Raw genomic sequence first — 17,052 nt, forward strand, 5'->3', positions numbered from 1 at the left:
ATGTTCATAGTAATGCTAGACATCGGTTTTTGTTTGGTAACTGATGTATTTTCTCATTCTTGACATCAGTTTTGGTTTCCAAACTGATGTATTTTCTCTTTCTGACATCAGTTTTTGTTTTCAAACTGATGTAATTTTTGTTTTCTGACATCAGTTCTTAATCAGTAACTGATGTTTTTTTCATATCCCTTTCCTGCTGTATTTGGTACTAGAAAGCTGATCCACAAATAACATGAAATTCAAATGTACTTTAAATATTAGGGAATTGTATTAATTTCTATTAAGGCCAAGCAAAACAATGATGAAATTGACACATCATATACATTAAAACTAATGAGCCATGAAACTTAACCCTCCATATACATTAATATCAAGGCCAATCTTGAGAAGAACAGCAACATTATTCTTCAGATACTTCAGCACAGCGTTCCTCTTCTTCTTAATCGCCCCTAGCCTCACCTTTATGCTCTTTATATCAGATTTGCTGCATCAAAAAGACCCAAAATCAGAATCGAAAACAAAACTTAAAAGAAACAGGAAACCATACTCTATATAAACTTAGGCAGAAAGACAAACTGGGATTAAATTTATCATTAAAAGCATACCTGCAGTAAGAATTTTCAGTTTGGCATCCAACCCCATCATCCCAGAAAATATTCATCCATGTTTTGAGTCTCCTTATAGTGCACTGGTTTTGATTTGAATAGATCAATGACATGTTTAATGAAAGACCATAAGAAAGCGCCATTCCAATAAACCCTGCAGTTACGTAGTAATTTATATAAGAATCATAACTATAAGTCCAGTCACTGGGTTCTAGAAAAATTTAGGAAAACTAACCAGAGCTAAAAGTTCCAGTTGGAAGCAAAACCATACAGAGTGCTGCAGAGGCGAGAACTTCTGCGCAAATTATTTCTAACCGCTGAATCAACCACTTATTTGCTGCAAAACTATGAAAAAATGGGCTAGCATTTGTGTCAATGAGGTGAAAATTCTTTGCCAAGAAGCGATCTTCTTCATTGAAAGCTCTTATTGTAATGGCGCCTGATACAGACTCTGCTAGATGATTTGCTACAAAAGACTTGGTTGTTCCATTGATCCTCATCAACTCCTTTGCAGTGGAAAAGTAATATTTCTGAAAGGAAGACATACTGTGTCATATAAAGAAGTTTCCACGCAAAAGAACATGCTTTGCTCGTTCAATTTCAAATTCCAACAAGATATAAAAGAAGCTCAAATAGCATACCTGTAGCTGAATTGCCAGAAAGACCATTGGTATGGAAACAAACATGCTCTGATGATGAAGACTCAAATATGTTAAGCAAGGAGTACACATGAAAGTAATTACCAATAGAGGCTGAGAGCTAGTGTATTAGAAATACCAAATATTACCAACTATCGTTGATACAAGAACACATCAATAAAGATCACAAGTATAGCAGAATAACAATGAAACTTTGAATTTGATACTACTGAACTGAAATAAACCAAATCAAGACAAGTCAATCAGTAACCTAATATTTCAATCATGAATTTGGGAAAATCAAACAACTCAAACAATGTTGATCCTAAAGAAGCACTCCAAAAACTAAACTAGCCCCAAAAGATTCAAATTTCACAATTCAGAACTTAATAAAACACCCAAACTGAAAATTAACAAAATCCCACCACATAAGACCCAGAAAAGCCATAAAATGATAGATCGGGTATGTTAGCGAGCGAGCTACAAATGTATGAATAGTCCTCAATCATTCACCTTAAGGCCTTAAAAGTAAAGGGGACGATGATGCGTGTCGTGTATCCAGCGATATCGAACCTGGGAAGTTGGGGGCTTTTGTAGATCTGACCCTTCCAGGTTCGAAACGATGTCAAACAACCAAAAGCTATAAATCAAAAATAGGGAAAGTAAGTATCTCTGCAATTACTTTACCCTAAGTATTCAGATGTCAAAACAAAATAAAAAAACTCAAAGTTAATACCTCCACAATGGGTTCAGTACATGAATCTTACCATTGGACTGGATCTATGTATTCAGATCGCCGATGAACAGCGGTATCGGTCTAACGGCCAGTACATGGCTTTGGCGATTAGTCAAAGATTGGATCGATTCTCATATCTCTTTCGTCGGTTCCAAATTGGAAAAGAGATAGGAGAGAGCGGAGTGAACTGAGCTAAGGTGAGAGAGAGATAGAGGCTAGAGAGTTCGCATAGTACGCATTATAGGGAAAAAAATCAGAAAAATAATAAAATAGAATTAATAAATAATGACTATTAAATTATATTTGATGGGTTGGACCACTGATGTTGGTGGCAATTTGTCAAAACCCACTGATGATCAGTGTGGTGCCCAAATGAGTCACTGATCCAAAAAAACAGTGGAAGACTATTCTTCATTCCCACTGATGATTTTGTCGTGCCTAAAAGAAAGGTGCTATTGGGGAGAATTGTAGTAGTGTTCGCTAAGGGTGGTCAGCAAATTTGCTTAGAGTTCCATATATCCAAAGCCATTAAATTAAGAAATATTCTTTTAGAAAAACCAAATATGATGACTGTTGTGAATATCTAAGCATTAGCATTCAAGGTCGTTGGAAATTTCTACAAAATAGGAAGTACTCAACTGATCTGAATGTACTTAATCAACCCATTCGTGGTCGATTTGAGGTTTTCTCAATTTGGTATTGCTTCTTAATTGATAATCAATACAAATATAAGAAGTTAATTTCACGGTTATTGCCACCATCTACAATTTTCCATGGAAGCACAAATGAACAGCAAACACAATAGAAATTGGGTTCTTGACCAAAATTCTAAGAGGAAAAAGATTAAAATCCCTAATCCTTTTTCTTTCCTAGAGTTAATGGGAAGTTCACTTGGGTTTAGATTAACATTTATAAAAAGGTGCGGCTATTGTCACCCTATCATTTTCTTTATTCACCCTACTTACTCATTACACCCTATATTTTAATTTCAATCATTAAATTTACTTATCTAACCCATTACTCTTTCCAATAATATCCTTATATGACCTATCCAATAAAAATAACTAAAATCTCTCATTAAATTTGCTTCCTTTTTTAATTTTTTTCTTTCTATTTCAATGTTATCTATTTCAATCTATGTAAAATACTAGTAAATTTACAACTATGAGCAATGAAGAAGAGATTGATTTTTTTTTTTGGGTGTTTAAAATTTTCTATTTGCAGTGTTCATAAAGGGTATTGCAAAGATTTTGATGAAGTTAACACTAATGATTTTATGAATTGAATAACGAATTAGCGATGAGGAGGCAACAAAATGACAAAAAAAAAGTAATAAATTCAAATTTGGGTGGAGAAGATAAAAATTAATGTTATCCAATGAAAAATTAAGTAGTCTTTATATTTAATTTTATCTTACATATTTAAATTTTTAAAAATTAGTGTACTGTTTAAGGATATCTCTATTTGTGTTTTATCCAAACTCTAGGTTACTTGACCTAGTGGTAATAGGGTTCAATTAGAAGAATCTAGAGATTATCTTTACTTGTATGATTCTAACTCTATGCATTGTAATCTTCTATATAAAGAGGCCCCTATTATCAATGATATACACAACAAATTTCTCTCAAATTCTGTTTCTCTACAACACGTTATCAGCACGAAGCCCTAACCCTGAAAACCCTAATTTCGTAAAACTCGAAATCCGGCAACCACCACCTCACATATCGAAGCCCTAATCCCAAGGAGCCCAAACCGGCGGCGGAACCGGCCGGAATCCACCTAAACCGGCCGTCGGAAAATCAGAACCGACCCCTGCCTTGTGCCTACCCCCTGCGAGCCCTACCGACAGCTGCCGAGTAGTTGCCGAGATCTGCCGAGCCCTGTACCTACACCTACCGACAGCCCCTGCAAGCCTCCTGCCGAGTCCTACCAAATACTGCCGACAGCTGCCGAGAGCCCTGCGCACCCCTGTGCCTGCCCCTGTCGACATCTGCCGAGAGCTCCGCATAGCCCTTGCCAACACCTGCCGAGCGCCTGCCGAGACCTGAGCACCCATGTGCCTGCATCTGCCGACAGCTGCCTAGCTCCTGCGCAGCACCTGCTGAGTATCTGCCTGCCAGCCCTGCACAGCCTCCGTACAAGCCCTGCAGCAACTCCGCACAACCCCTGCAGCAGCCCTGCCTAACTCCGGCCACTACCACCGGCCACCAGTTTCCGGCCACTTTTCCGGCGACCTCCGGTGACCCTTTTTCAGGCCATCTACAGTGACTTTCCAGGTCAAATTTTCCGGCTAATTTTCAAGGTAAACTTTTCTAAAAGTTCCCGTTTTTGAAGATTTTCAATTTCTTCTTCTTTGTCTCGGGGACTTCCAACATCCTTTCTTCTACCCCTCTTTATTCTTCATAGGGGAGACCAAAAAGCTGAAATGTGGGGGTTCGTGCTCACTCCAAGCTTGGAGCTTGTAGAGTCCTCAAAACTTAAGAGTTTGTTGAGAAGAAAAACGATCGACCACATACATCGTTGTTTCGATCTAATCCAAAACCCCTCTTGGAATCAGATTTTCTTGGAGGCGACTACGCTCATAAAATCCCCAATTTTCTGGAAGCGACTACGCTCAGAAATTTAATAGTTTTTCGTGGTAGCCTTTTTCGCTCCGAAACTAACCCTAATCTTGTGTTGTTTTTCAGGTTGAGTTACCTGAACAAGTTGAAATTTGTTCCACTAGAGACAACTGGCGCAGGATACCATAGGTGGGTCTGAGATGTGCGCCAACATCTTAAGGTTGATGGACTTCTGGAAGTCATTCAAGAGCCTAGTTAGAACATGCTCTACATTGAACAAGCTACTGCTTTTGAAGCAAATCAAGCTAAAGCCATCATTCTCATGACAAGACACATGAATGACGCGCTCTAAAGTGAATACCTCAATGAGGAAGACCCAAGAAAGCTATGGGTAGAACTTGAACAACGATTTGGCAACGTTCGTGACTCCCTGCTTCCTGAGTTAGAAGTGCGATGGCATAGCCTCCGCTTTTGTGATTTCAAGTCTGTGCTTGATTATAACTCGGAAGCTCTTCATATCAAGTCTCTGATGGAGTTTTATGGTCAAACCATAACTGATACGATGTTGATCGAGAAGACTCTCTCTACCTTCCCCGTCTATGCCCTGATGATTTCAAAGAATTATCGGATTGATGTGAAAGCAGGACGTATCACAAGATTTCATGAGCTTATTGGTGCCATGAACGTAGCTGAAAAGCACGACAACATACTTGTGAAGAACTATAACGCTAGACCCGTGGGAACCAAGTCTATTCCGGAGTCTAACTATAGTCGCGCCCCCAAGGGAAGACGCAAGGAGCGAAACCCTAAGAATAAGGACAATTCTGGACGTTCTAGTCCATATTCTCGCCCTAAAGAGGAATGAAATCGCCAAGAGAGGCGTACACGGAACCGTGGAGGTCAACTTGTGAAGAGAGAAAGGCGGAGCCTTCGGCTATGGTGGTGACGCCACCAAGAGTAATAGTCGTCCAAATCATGCACCAAAAGCATCTCGATCAAGGGAGCCTGACCATAAAGATGTTTGTCTTCGATGTGGATCAAGTGGACATTGGGCAAGGAAGTGTACTGTATCCCAGAATGTTGCAAATGCATACAAGATGTATCGTGAAGCAAGGGAGACAAATTACATGGAACAAGAAGATCAAGATGGCGATCTCCATCTAAGGGTGGAAGACTACAAGGATCAAGACCCAGAAACTAGTGATTTTGATTAAGTCTTTTTACTTTCCAAGAGATGTAGGCAATTGCCATATTACTTTTGTAGTAGATGCCAATGATATTAGTCTTTCTTCAAAGTAGGTGTACTCAATGTAAGTGTGATGTCTAGAAAAGTTTTGAGATAAGTGGTACTTAAGCGAGCTTTGCTCCACTGACATCTCTATACTCACCAGGTCACATTTACATTGAAATTACCGAAAGAAGTTGGACGACTACCATTGTTTTGCGTTAACTAGTTTATTGGATTAGATTTTCTTTGGTTAAAGAAACGATGATGTAATTCTGTTTGGCTTATTAATAAAAGTTGAATTCTTTTCTTTATGACTCCTTTTTTAATTACGAGCTTTTCTTTTAGGAATGGATGAACTTCAATGTCTTACGGATAGTGCGACTACGCACACCATTCTACGACATAGGCAATTATTCTTAGAGATGTTGCCTACATATTCATCTGTGACTACGATGGCTGGGCCATCAGGTTTAGTTCAAGGACATGGAATGGCCCAATTCCTTTTGCCCAATGGCACCTTGATTAAAGTCACTGAAGTTCTCTACGCTCCTAAGGCAAATCGAACCTTATTAAGCTTTAAAGATATAAGAGCCAACAGATTCTATGTGGAAACACAGTGAGAATGGAATAGAATTCCTTTGCATTACCTCTAATGATTGCGGACGAAAGCGCATCTTAGAGAAACTTATGTGTCAATCTAGTGGACTTTATGTCACTACAATTCGACCAATTGAATCCAATAATGTCATAAGAGAAAATCTCTTGGATTCAAACACATATTGACTTTGGCATGACCGACTAGGACATCCTAGTCATGATATGATGCTCGGTATACTTAAGACTTCACACGGGCATCCTTTCTTCAGAGTGAAAAGAAGTAAGAATTAAAAATTGATTCCAGGACTTAGCAAGACTGCACAAATTGCAGCTTCTGGCGCTGCTGCTGTCTTCACCGCCGAAAGGCTGCCCCTGTCCCTAGTGATGACACCATAAATGGCACTAACCATGAGCCTGACGCCATGGTTGCTCCTCCCAGTGGCCATAACGCCACACAAACCTATTTCCATGGCTCTAACGACATAATGGGAGATGTAGTCACACACTTTGCTTATAATAGCGATACAGACGCTCCGGCCCAACCCAAATCCTCATTGGTTGCTTCTAAGGCCCCTTGCTCATTTTGCAAAGCCTGTTCCTTCGGGAAATTAGGACCGAGACCGTCCTATGCAAAGGATCCTAAAATACTCATTCCGTCCTTACAGAGAATCCAAGAAGATATCTGTGGACCAATTAAACCATCATGCGAACCTTTTAAATATTTTTTGGTATTGGTTGATGCGTCGACACGCTGGTCACATGTCGCACTGTTGTCCACTCAAAATGCTGCTTATACTAAACTCCTTGCCCATATTATCCGTCTACGGGCTCACTACCCTGACCATCCTATTAAGTCCATTCGACTTGATAATGCTGGGGAGTTTACATCGAAAACATTCGATGACTATTGCATGTCACTGGGGATTGATGTAGAGCATCCAGTTCCCCATGTTCATACCCAAAATCGTATCGCAGAAGCCACTATCAAACGACTACAGATGATAGCACAGACATTGGTTATGCGCACCCATCTCCCTGTTTCTGCTTGGGGATATGCAATATTGCATGCAGCGACACTAATTCGTCTATGACCCACTGCAACCCAATCTTACTCTGCGTTACAGCTAGTGATTGGGTACGAGCCTGTTTTCTCGCATTTACGCTTTTTTGGGTGTGCCATCTATGTGCCTATTACGCCACCACAGCGTACTAAGATGGGTCCACAAAGACGAATGGGCATCTATGTTGGCTATGAATCTCCAACCATTGTCTACTACCTTGAACCCTTGACAGGCGATCTCTTTACCGCTAGATTTGTGGATTGTCACTTTGATGAGACAGTCTTCCCCTCGTTAGGGGGAGATAAGAACACAGATGTTCAACAGGAACGACAGGAATTGTCGTGGTTTATCCCCACTATGTCTCATCTCGATCCCCATACCACACAGTCCGAACTTGAAGTGCGAAGAATAATCGAACTCCAGAACGTAGCAGACACTCTGCCTGATGCGTTTTCTGATGTTGCCAAAGTGACTAGATTACACATACCTGCTGCAAACGTGCCTGCAAGGATCGATGTCCCAAATACTGGACATCACGCCACTCCTGTGACATCAGGAGATGGCGCCATTGCCCAGCATGGCAATGATGTGGCATCTATAGCTGCAGGTCCAGCAAGGAAGCGCGGTAGACCAATTGGTTTGAAGGATACTCGCCCTAGAAAGAAAGCGAATGAGTCACAGACAAATCCTTTTATCATCGATACTCAAAATCCGTCCCATGAGAATGTTTCGGATTATGGTTATGTCCAAGAGACATCATTAGGGGATGCCTCAATGTCAGAACCTATCCATGAGAACATAGAGATCTGTGTAAATTACACTAGTATACATGGGACGTGGGAAAGAAACTCCATCATCATTGATGATGGGTTCGCGTATTTAGTGGCACGTGAGATTATTGAGACCGATGACATCGAACCACGCTCCGTTGATGAATGCCAACGTAGAGCTGATTGGCCAAAATGGAAAGATGCGATCCAGGCAGAACTTGATTCTCTAGCGAAAAGAAAGGTATTTGGCAAAGTTGTACCAATACCGCCCAATACCAAACCAGTTGGTCACAAATGGGTATTCGTTAGAAAGTGTAATGAGAAAAATGAGATTGTAAGATACAAAGCTCGCCTTGTGGCTCAAGGCTTCTCACAACGCCCTAGAATCGACTATAAGGAGACCTATTCTCCTGTAATGGACGTCATTACGTTCCGCTACCTTGTCAGTTTGGTAGTTTCTGAAAAACTGAACATGCAGCTTATGGATGTGGTTACTGCGTATCTATATGGAGATCTAGATACGGAAATATACATGAAGATTCTAGATGGAATTCAGTTACCCAAATCAAGTGGCTCTAAACCATGGAGTGCGTTTGCGATTAGATTGAAACGCTCACTATATGGATTAAAACAATCCGGACGGATATGGTATAACCGTCTAAGTGACTACTTGATTGGAAAGGGATATGTCAACACCGAACTATGCCCATGTGTGTTCATAAAAAGGACATGTTTTGAATTTGCAATAGTAGTGGTTTATGTCGATGACATGAACATAATTGGCACCCTCAAAGAGTTAAGGGAAACCGCTGAACACTTGAAATCCGAGTTTGAGATGAAAGATCTTGGGAAAACACGGTTTTGCCTCGGTTTAGAACTTGAGCACCGTAGAGATGGTATCCTGATTCATCAATCAGCTTATTCCCAAAAGATGCTTAGGCGTTTCAACACTGACAAGATTAAGCCTTCAAGCACCCCAATGATCATCGGTCTTGATCCAAAGAAAGATCTATTCCGTCCAAAAGATGATGACAAAAAAGTGCTAAAGGTAGAAGTGCCCTATCTAAGTGCAATAGGCGCATTATTGTACTTAGCACAATGCACGAGACCGGATATCTCATTATCTGTGAACTTGCTAGCTAGATATAGCTCTGCGCCTACACGACGTCATTAGACTGGTGTTAAAGATATCTTTCGATACCTAAATGGTACGATCGATATGGGTTTGTTCTATCCCTATAGAGAGAAGATGGATTCAGACCCATCAAGTACCAGGGACGCCACACATGGTGGACTGCGTTCCCTCTCCCCATCCCAAAACTATATAAGTGTTTTGGAAGGTTTTGCTGATGCTGGGTATCTCTCTGACCCACACAAAGGTCGCTCCCAAACTGGCTATGTTTTCACCATGGGAAAGACCGCGATATCTTGGAGGTCTACAATGCAGACCTTAGTCGCTACCTCTTCGAATCATGCAGAGATTATTGCTCTTCACAAAGCAGTTCCTGAATGTATATGGCTTCGATCCATAGTTACGCATGTTCGAAGCAATTGTGGTTTGAAGTCTACCACAGATGAGCCAACGAGCATTTATGAGGATATTGCTGCTTGCATTGAACAAATGAAACAAGGCTACATCAAAGGCGACAACACCAAGCACATATCGCCCAAATTCTTCTATAATCAGCAACAACAGAAGATCCTCAAGATCAAAGTGAACCAGGTTCAATTTGAGGACAATGCGGCAGACTTGTTTACTAAGTCATTGCCCAAATCCACATTCGAGAAACATGTGGCAAGAATTGGCTTGCGAAAATTATCTGAACTCCCATGATCGGAGTCATCTGGGGGAGGCACAGACATCATGGGGAGATGTCTACATGTTCGTATCGAATCGTGAAGGGTGTGTTTTGCTCTTTTTCCCCTTCGAACGAGGTTATTTTTATCCCACTGGGTTTTTGTTACTCGGCAAGGTTTTTAAGGAGGCAACGAGAGAAGCACCGCGTTTGGACAACACAAGGGGGAGTGTTTAAGGATATCTCTATTTGTGTTTTATCCAAACTCTAGGTTACTTGACCTAGTGGTAATAGGGTTCAATTAGAAGAATCTAGAGATTATCTTTCCTTGTATGATTCTAACTCTATGCATTGTAATCCTCTGTATAAAGAGGCCCTTATTATCAATGATATACACAGCAAATTTCTCTCAAATTCAGTTTCTCTACAACATGTACTTATTAGTTATTTTACATTTTGGTAATAGTCTTTCAATAATTTATATATTTGTAGGGTGAACTAAGAAAATGGTAGAGTGACAATAATCACACCCTTTATAAAATTAGTGATAGAGTGATGTGTTAACTCTAAGAACCCTTAGATTTGACACTCCGCTTATATTAGGAACTTAACATAATTTCACACTTATTTCACTTTAAAGGAGTCTAAGGTTTAATTACTATATATTATGGATAATTTTACTTTTACTCTTTTTGGTCAGGTTTTGTTGTTAGAGTAGGATTAGGTATTCTATTCCCAGATGGATTCTAAGCTTATATATATGGTATATAAGAGGCTAATGGCTGCTATTCGTAGGTGAGGAGTACGCACGAAGCAAAAACACACAAGTGTAACCACGTTATGGCTCTCTTACCGGACCTGGTTATCAACCAAATCTTCCGACTTGTTACCACTAAAACCGCTGTTCGCATGAGCTTTCTTTCCAAGCAATGGGAAGGCATGTTGTCTTCACTCCCCATGTTAGACTTTGACGAGGGTGGTGATCATCGGTTTGACCAAAACGACAACTTTATTCAGCACAGCAAGTTCATCAACATCTTACAAAAGTATTGGGAACTATGTGAGAAAGATCGAGAAGCAACAAAAACAACTCCCTTAGACAAATTCAGGCTTCGCATGACGAGATACTCATCTAGAGACGCCAGTATGGTGTATAAGTTACTGTCTAGTTCAATCGAGAGAAGCGTGAAAGAGTTGGATATCAGCCTTAGAGGGTGTACCGTGAAAAATTACTACTACCTGTGCCGGACCAACCTTATCAATGCAAAAACTCTAACCACTCTAAATTTGGAGTATGTGAGGATGAAGAACATTGACAGTTGTGTCGAGCCTATTGACTACTCTATCTCTCTGCGCCTTCTTCCTTCTTTGAAAACCATGTCTCTTAAAACTGTTCAATTTGATCACAATGCTCTCTTCTTCTTAGTTTGGGAGTGCCCTTTCATTGAGCATCTTTCCTTGGCTTCATGTTCTTTTGAACTCTCCGAGATTCGTCTTTTAAGTCCCACACTCAAATCCTTGGAAATTAAGCACTGCAAGGCTTCTCAAGCTGTACTTTATGTCGAAGATCTTGAATCTCTTTCCATCGTTTCATCAGACTTTCCGTTGGAAGGCGTGATCTTGGAAAGATGCTTCAAATTGAAACATGTTAATATATGTGCTCAGTTCTTGGAATGGTTTTATTTACAAGGACAATGCCATGATGTTAATGCCGTAATCGACGCTCCAGCCCTATTTTTTTTCAGTTTCAGAGGTCATTTAGAGTCCAAATTTTCTTTGAAAGCTCCAAATTTACGTAAATCCCGTATCATACTATTGAACGAAGAATTATCCTCCTTCACCGGGCAATGGAAGCATTTTCCTAAACTGAAAGATTTTCTCCAAGAATTTGGTAGTTGCAAAGAGATGGTCCTCTATGTTGACGATTTTGAGGTTCTCATATTTCCAGAAGATTTCAGAAAGACCTTGGCTTCACCAATATTGGCAGATCTCGAATTTCTAGAACTTACAATTGAGAACCCTCCTACATATGAGAGAGATAAGCAAAACTTGAAGGACTCCTTGCATTGGATGGCACCTGCTCTGAAGCTTATTGAGTCGGATGTGTATTTAAACTAGTTAGCTAGTTTCTTCATTAGGTTAATATGTAGAAATCAGGAGCACAAATCTGTTTACCTTTTATTATATTGTCGTGACAAAATGTGATCGACTCATTAAGACTGAAATCCAAGCTGTTTTTCCTGCTCTATTAGGTTTCTAATTTTCTGAATCGATCAGTAATGGATCGTTTTACCTTCGTAGAAATAGGAGCTTCCCTGATCAAATCGTTAAATGCATGCAAAACAAAAATGGTTTGGGACATTTTAAATCTTGATTCGTTCAAGTTACAACAAAAATTGTTTCTTGTTTTCACAAATATAATATATACAGAGGCCTGTTTTAAAATTTATTACAGGACAATTGCAGCTGTTCTAACAAGGAGGAGGCAGAGTAACTGGGGACAAATACGTTACACTTAATTAACTCCAGGATCATTCCGCAAGGGGTATGTCCAAATACCTCTGCACCTATTCAAGTGTTTCAACATCCATTGTTATGGACTTATGGTGTTTCAGTCTCAAATCTACAAATCCCTTGCGGGATTCACACATCAGATCAAAGGGCATAGATTCGATCAATTTCTGAATTGGAGTAGTCTGAGGGCATCCACGAGTTGGATCCACTCCTCCTTGCGCTCTTATCCTTCTTCCTCAAGGCCCGGTGCCGCTTTGACTTCACCACATAATATGTCATGGTGCCAAGAACCACTGCCATTATCATTCCCCCAACAACTGTTACCAGAATTGCAGCCCACTTATGATGCCGGCCAACCACAATGTAAGAGGAGGCCATGAATGCCACTGAAGTGCACACTGACGCGAGCCACATCAACTTATTGATAATTTCTACGACCTTTTTCTCTGCTTTTGTCTCACCTCTGACCAATGTAATTTGAACCACCACAACGGCCAGAGATGTAAAAAGAGCAATGGCATTAAAAATGAAGAAGATTTTGAATGGAGAAGAGTGCACTACCACAGCCGTCCCATCATTGTTATCACCGCCGGGCACAGTAAATATAGCTGCAAAAGCAACTGTTGCAAATAGAACAGCCACCACTGTGACTGAGTTGGTGGCATTGTTGATTCCTTCCCTGTGGAGCTTCCTGAGGTCTTTCGAAATATTCTGAACATTTTTATTGGTTTTCTTTGTTTGTTCAAGCTGGATATGAACATCATTCTTGATCTGAGTCACTGTTTTTCTCAGTTCATCCCTTGGTTGGTTCAGTTCGTTAGCTCTAACAGCACCGTATTTGTAAAGGCAAGCCTTTACATCTGCTGATTCTTCTGAAAGTGGAAGCTCTTCAGCAATGTCCAGAGCGGTTTTGTGGTCCCTATTCAGTGCATTAACATTGCTGTCTGGGAGGGATAACAACTCGTTCACTATCTGCAAGGAAGGGAAAAAAAATGTTTAGTACAGAGAAGTCATTTAGTAATTTCAATGATCTATTTGCTTACACAACTTGAAGATTGATGTCATGTATCCAATCAAAAAACATATCATACTTGAGAGAGAAAACAAAGCTTTTGAACAAACTGAGAACAATTGTGTGCAAAAGCTAGTGAATTTATACTAGTATAGTATGCAAGAAATACAAAAAAGTCAGAGGCAAAAATTTCGACTCTTCAAGAACTGCAAACCCATGTTTGCAAGGAACAATGTAAAAGATGAGGGGAAATTCTCAGCCAACTTAATCACATTTCTTCACACTCAACTAGCAAATAAGAACTTAAAAGTTCATGGCAATTATATTAACATTTACAAGTTAGTTTAGATCACAAAAGGATATTGATTGTTTTAGCAGGTTTAGCTCATATTATAGCTATTACATGTAGGAATCAAATCATGGAAAAAGGAATTGAATCTCAGAACAAAAGCTTACACACAAAATATAGCACTCCAATAGAATAGGTTAATTCAATTTTCTATACATACTAAAAACAGACTGAATTTCTTGCACAATACAAATCAAGGTTATATGTTGTTCTGCCTTCTGCATCCACTAGAGGAAGGGGTAGGGTATTCAGGCAAAAACTAGTCAAGAGTGGTAATCAAACTATGCCTTTCATCCTATCTCAAAGACAAACATATGTCTTCCATGATCCATGGCACCAAAAAGAATCCTGGTGGAAGTTAAAACAAACTGGCATCGGCTTTGCAACAAGTGCTTGAAATTCGTAAGACTCTTACAGCTTTATGATATGTAACAACATAGCATTGAATTGTTACATTTGTTACTTAATTAGTCCATTTACAGTTTAACAGAATTAAAATGAATTAAAGTTTAACCATTCAAAAGATACATTGATAAACAAAAATGTAGAGCATAGAGCAGATATAAAGTACCTCCGCTCGCTTCTTCCTGGTGGCTACATGTAATGCTGTGTTACCAAATTTGTCAGGAAGCATCACAATTGCAGCATCTGCATCAAGAAGCAATTTCACCACCTCACAGCTTGTCCCTTTAACAGCCATATGCAAGGCAGTTTGCCCTTTCTTGTCAGTCCTTCGTGCCAATTGTGGATCCCTATTTAGCAATGCTCTTACAATCTCCACATGCCCTGGTCTTGCAGCCAGATGTAATGCATTCTTCCCATTTGATCTTGAAATCTCCAACAAGGTAGAATCCTTTGACAACAGTTCATCAACCACAGCTATATGCCCTCTTTGAGCTGCAGATATAAGTGGGGTAGCATTCGACGGGCCCGTTGTCCTGCTTAGCCCGGGGTCTTGATCCAGGAGTACCTGAACAATGGCTGCAAGTAAAGTACGAGTATCAATACATTGTCAATTTGTCATACAGCAGAACAATTCATTATCACATTCAATCACAGCCTCTGAAGCTATAATCTTAATTCTACTCCAAGTCTTAGACTAGAATATGAAACCAAAACTTGAACATTAGGATTACGATACTCCATAAACCAAAATTGATCATTCTTCAAAATCGCAAACATAGAAATCAACTACTTAAACATCTCCAATTTCACCTATACAACATTCCAACAACCTCCCAAGGAAACCAACATATGCAAAATCCATCAAAAAACTAGTCAAAAATTAAGTTGAAGAAACCATTACCATGGTGGCCATGAGTTGCAGCAATATGCAAGGGACTATACCCGGACCGATTCTTCTTCACAAAACTCTCCTTATTCGAATACTTCAACAACTCCTTCACCACATCCAGATGCCCTCTATCCGCCGCCGTGAACAACGCCGTCTCCCCCAGCTCATTCACATCATTCACCACCGCCGCCCTCACCTCCGCCACCTCCGAATCCAACTCAGCGCCGCTCACCGTCCCCTCCACCTGCGAAACAATATCACGCAGAATCTGCTTCACGGCTGCCAGATCGCCCTTCTGCGCCGCCAGGTGGAGCTCGGTGTCGTTGTGCCGCCCGGTCACCTGCTTCACATACTTCTTCTTCCCCGCCTGGTCCATCCTCTTCCCGGAGTTCGACAGCACCAGCGCCGGCGCCGATGCCGTCGATGACGGCGACGGCGTAGGTGATGGGTCCGCTGGAGTCGTCATCAAACCCTTCTCTATATCTCTCTCACCTATCAAACCCAGAAAAAAAATCAAATCATTTCTCAGAAAGCAACAACCTTTGCTAGAAAAGAAGTCATCTTTAATCATGTGAGCATATTCCATTCCCAGTATTTTAATCCCAATCTTTCTTTCTTCAATCAAATACAATCGAAAACAGTAAATTACAGAAAAGGGTATGAGAGAAGAGTGTACCTTGTTCGATCGGGGAAGACATGGTGTGGCTATGGGGATGAGTTCATGTGAGAATTGAGATTGGGGAAAGTGGGGAAGAAGATGAACACGATGGTGATAATGGGGAATAAAGAAATGAAGAAGAAAGAGATAAGGGGGAGACGACAAAGGGAAAGAAGGTGCTGAGAAGGAAGGAAGGAAAAGCACGAGTCGTGGTTGTAGTGACGGCTGTAGACTCTTTTGGATTATTTTTTCCACAAAGATGACTTTCCATGTCACCAACACTCTCACCTGGAAATTAAACTCCACACACAGTGACACACTATTTCACTCTTTACTGGTCTGAACTGCAATTGCCACGAAAATACCTGTCATTCCTCTTTTTTTTTTTTCTTTTTTTTTTCTCTTTTTAGTTCTTATGCTCTGAAGTCTAATCTCGTTTGACAGAATTCACAATGAATCATAAAAATAAGGGAAAATGATCATTTACCCGATTTTAGGCTAAAAATTGCCCACTTGCTCCACCAACTGTTTTTTAACCCCATTTACCCAAAACACTCTAAGGGATTATTTCCCCTTTACCCAATTAATTCTTTTTTCTTTTTTTTTTTAGACTTTTTTGCCCTCTCCTTCTTTCTCACTTAGAGAGAGAAGTCACCTTCTACCTTGCTGTGCTACGATGACTAGTGGCCGGCGAGGTCTCCGGCGACCAGACTCCGGCGACCGGTGACCGGACTCCGGCGAACGGTGACCGGATTTCGGCGAACGGTGACCGGACTCCGGCGAACGGTGACCGAATTCCGACGACCAGTGACCGGATTCCAGAATCCGGCTATTATTGCCCCCCAGTAATCATATTACTGCCCCCCAGTAATCATATTATTGCCTCCCAAAAATCATATTATTGACGTCCAGTGAATTGTATGAACTCCCAAAACCAAAATGAATACACTACAGGAACAATTGATCAATTTATAATCATATTACTGCCTCCCAGTAATCATATTATTGCCCCCCAATACAAAGTCTAATGTTTCTACTGCCTCCCAATAGACCACCAAAAATGCACCTTTTTTGTAGGATTCACAGATAATTTGACTTTAATACACAGAAAACAACATATAACTTATCAAAACACCACACTATAGTGATCCCTGTCCCTCATATCGAAGTCTACTGGGGGCCAATAATGTGTCTACTGCCCCAGTAGACCATCAAACAAACCCCACAGTTACA

General features: G+C 40.5%; 3 protein-coding genes across 3 annotated transcripts; 1 reads left to right on the forward strand and 2 right to left on the reverse strand.

Moving 5' to 3' along the window:
• Positions 1 to 228: 228 nt before the first annotated feature.
• LOC112182556 (ABC transporter C family member 10) lies at positions 229 to 1,286 on the reverse strand. Its single transcript, XM_024321067.2, has 4 exons — positions 1,247 to 1,286; positions 841 to 1,135; positions 606 to 759; positions 229 to 484 (listed from the first exon to the last, which is right to left on the reverse strand). Exons 1-4 carry the CDS (start codon positions 1,271 to 1,273, stop codon positions 331 to 333), a joined length of 630 nt encoding a protein of 209 aa, XP_024176835.1. The 5' UTR covers positions 1,274 to 1,286; the 3' UTR covers positions 229 to 330.
• A 9,546-nt stretch (positions 1,287 to 10,832) lies between these two features.
• LOC112170260 (putative F-box/LRR-repeat protein At4g00320) lies at positions 10,833 to 12,110 on the forward strand. Its single transcript, XM_024307484.1, has one exon. The coding sequence runs from the start codon at positions 10,833 to 10,835 to the stop codon at positions 12,108 to 12,110; it is 1,278 nt and encodes a 425-aa protein (XP_024163252.1).
• Positions 12,111 to 12,344: 234 nt separating this feature from the next.
• On the reverse strand, positions 12,345 to 16,029 carry LOC112182555 (ankyrin repeat-containing protein ITN1). The gene is made up of 4 exons (XM_024321066.2): positions 15,838 to 16,029; positions 15,174 to 15,653; positions 14,439 to 14,848; positions 12,345 to 13,478 (listed from the first exon to the last, which is right to left on the reverse strand). Exons 1-4 carry the CDS (start codon positions 15,857 to 15,859, stop codon positions 12,648 to 12,650), a joined length of 1,743 nt encoding a protein of 580 aa, XP_024176834.1. The 5' UTR covers positions 15,860 to 16,029; the 3' UTR covers positions 12,345 to 12,647.
• Positions 16,030 to 17,052: the final 1,023 nt, after the last annotated feature.

Source organism: Rosa chinensis, chromosome 1, assembly GCF_002994745.2.
Source record: "Rosa chinensis cultivar Old Blush chromosome 1, RchiOBHm-V2, whole genome shotgun sequence".
Lineage (NCBI taxonomy): Eukaryota > Viridiplantae > Streptophyta > Magnoliopsida > Rosales > Rosaceae > Rosa > Rosa chinensis.

Excerpts from the sequence above, each read along its gene's own strand:
- LOC112182555 (XM_024321066.2), bottom strand. The coding sequence starts at position 15,859 with ATGTCTTCCCCGATCGAACAAG. Across the intron at positions 15,654-15,837 it reads GTCTTCCCCGATCGAACAAG|GTGAGAGAGATATAGAGAAG; the intron begins GTACACTCTTCT and ends TGGGTTTGATAG. Across the intron at positions 14,849-15,173 it reads TGCAACTCATGGCCACCATG|CCATTGTTCAGGTACTCCTG; the intron begins GTAATGGTTTCT and ends CTTTACTTGCAG.
- LOC112170260 (XM_024307484.1), top strand. The coding sequence starts at position 10,833 with ATGGCTCTCTTACCGGACCTGGTTATCAACCAAATCTTCCGACTTGTT.
- LOC112182556 (XM_024321067.2), bottom strand. The coding sequence starts at position 1,273 with ATGGTCTTTCTGGCAATTCAGCTACAG. Across the intron at positions 760-840 it reads AACTGGAACTTTTAGCTCTG|GGTTTATTGGAATGGCGCTT; the intron begins GTTAGTTTTCCT and ends ACGTAACTGCAG. Across the intron at positions 485-605 it reads ACTGAAAATTCTTACTGCAG|CAAATCTGATATAAAGAGCA; the intron begins GTATGCTTTTAA and ends TTTTTGATGCAG.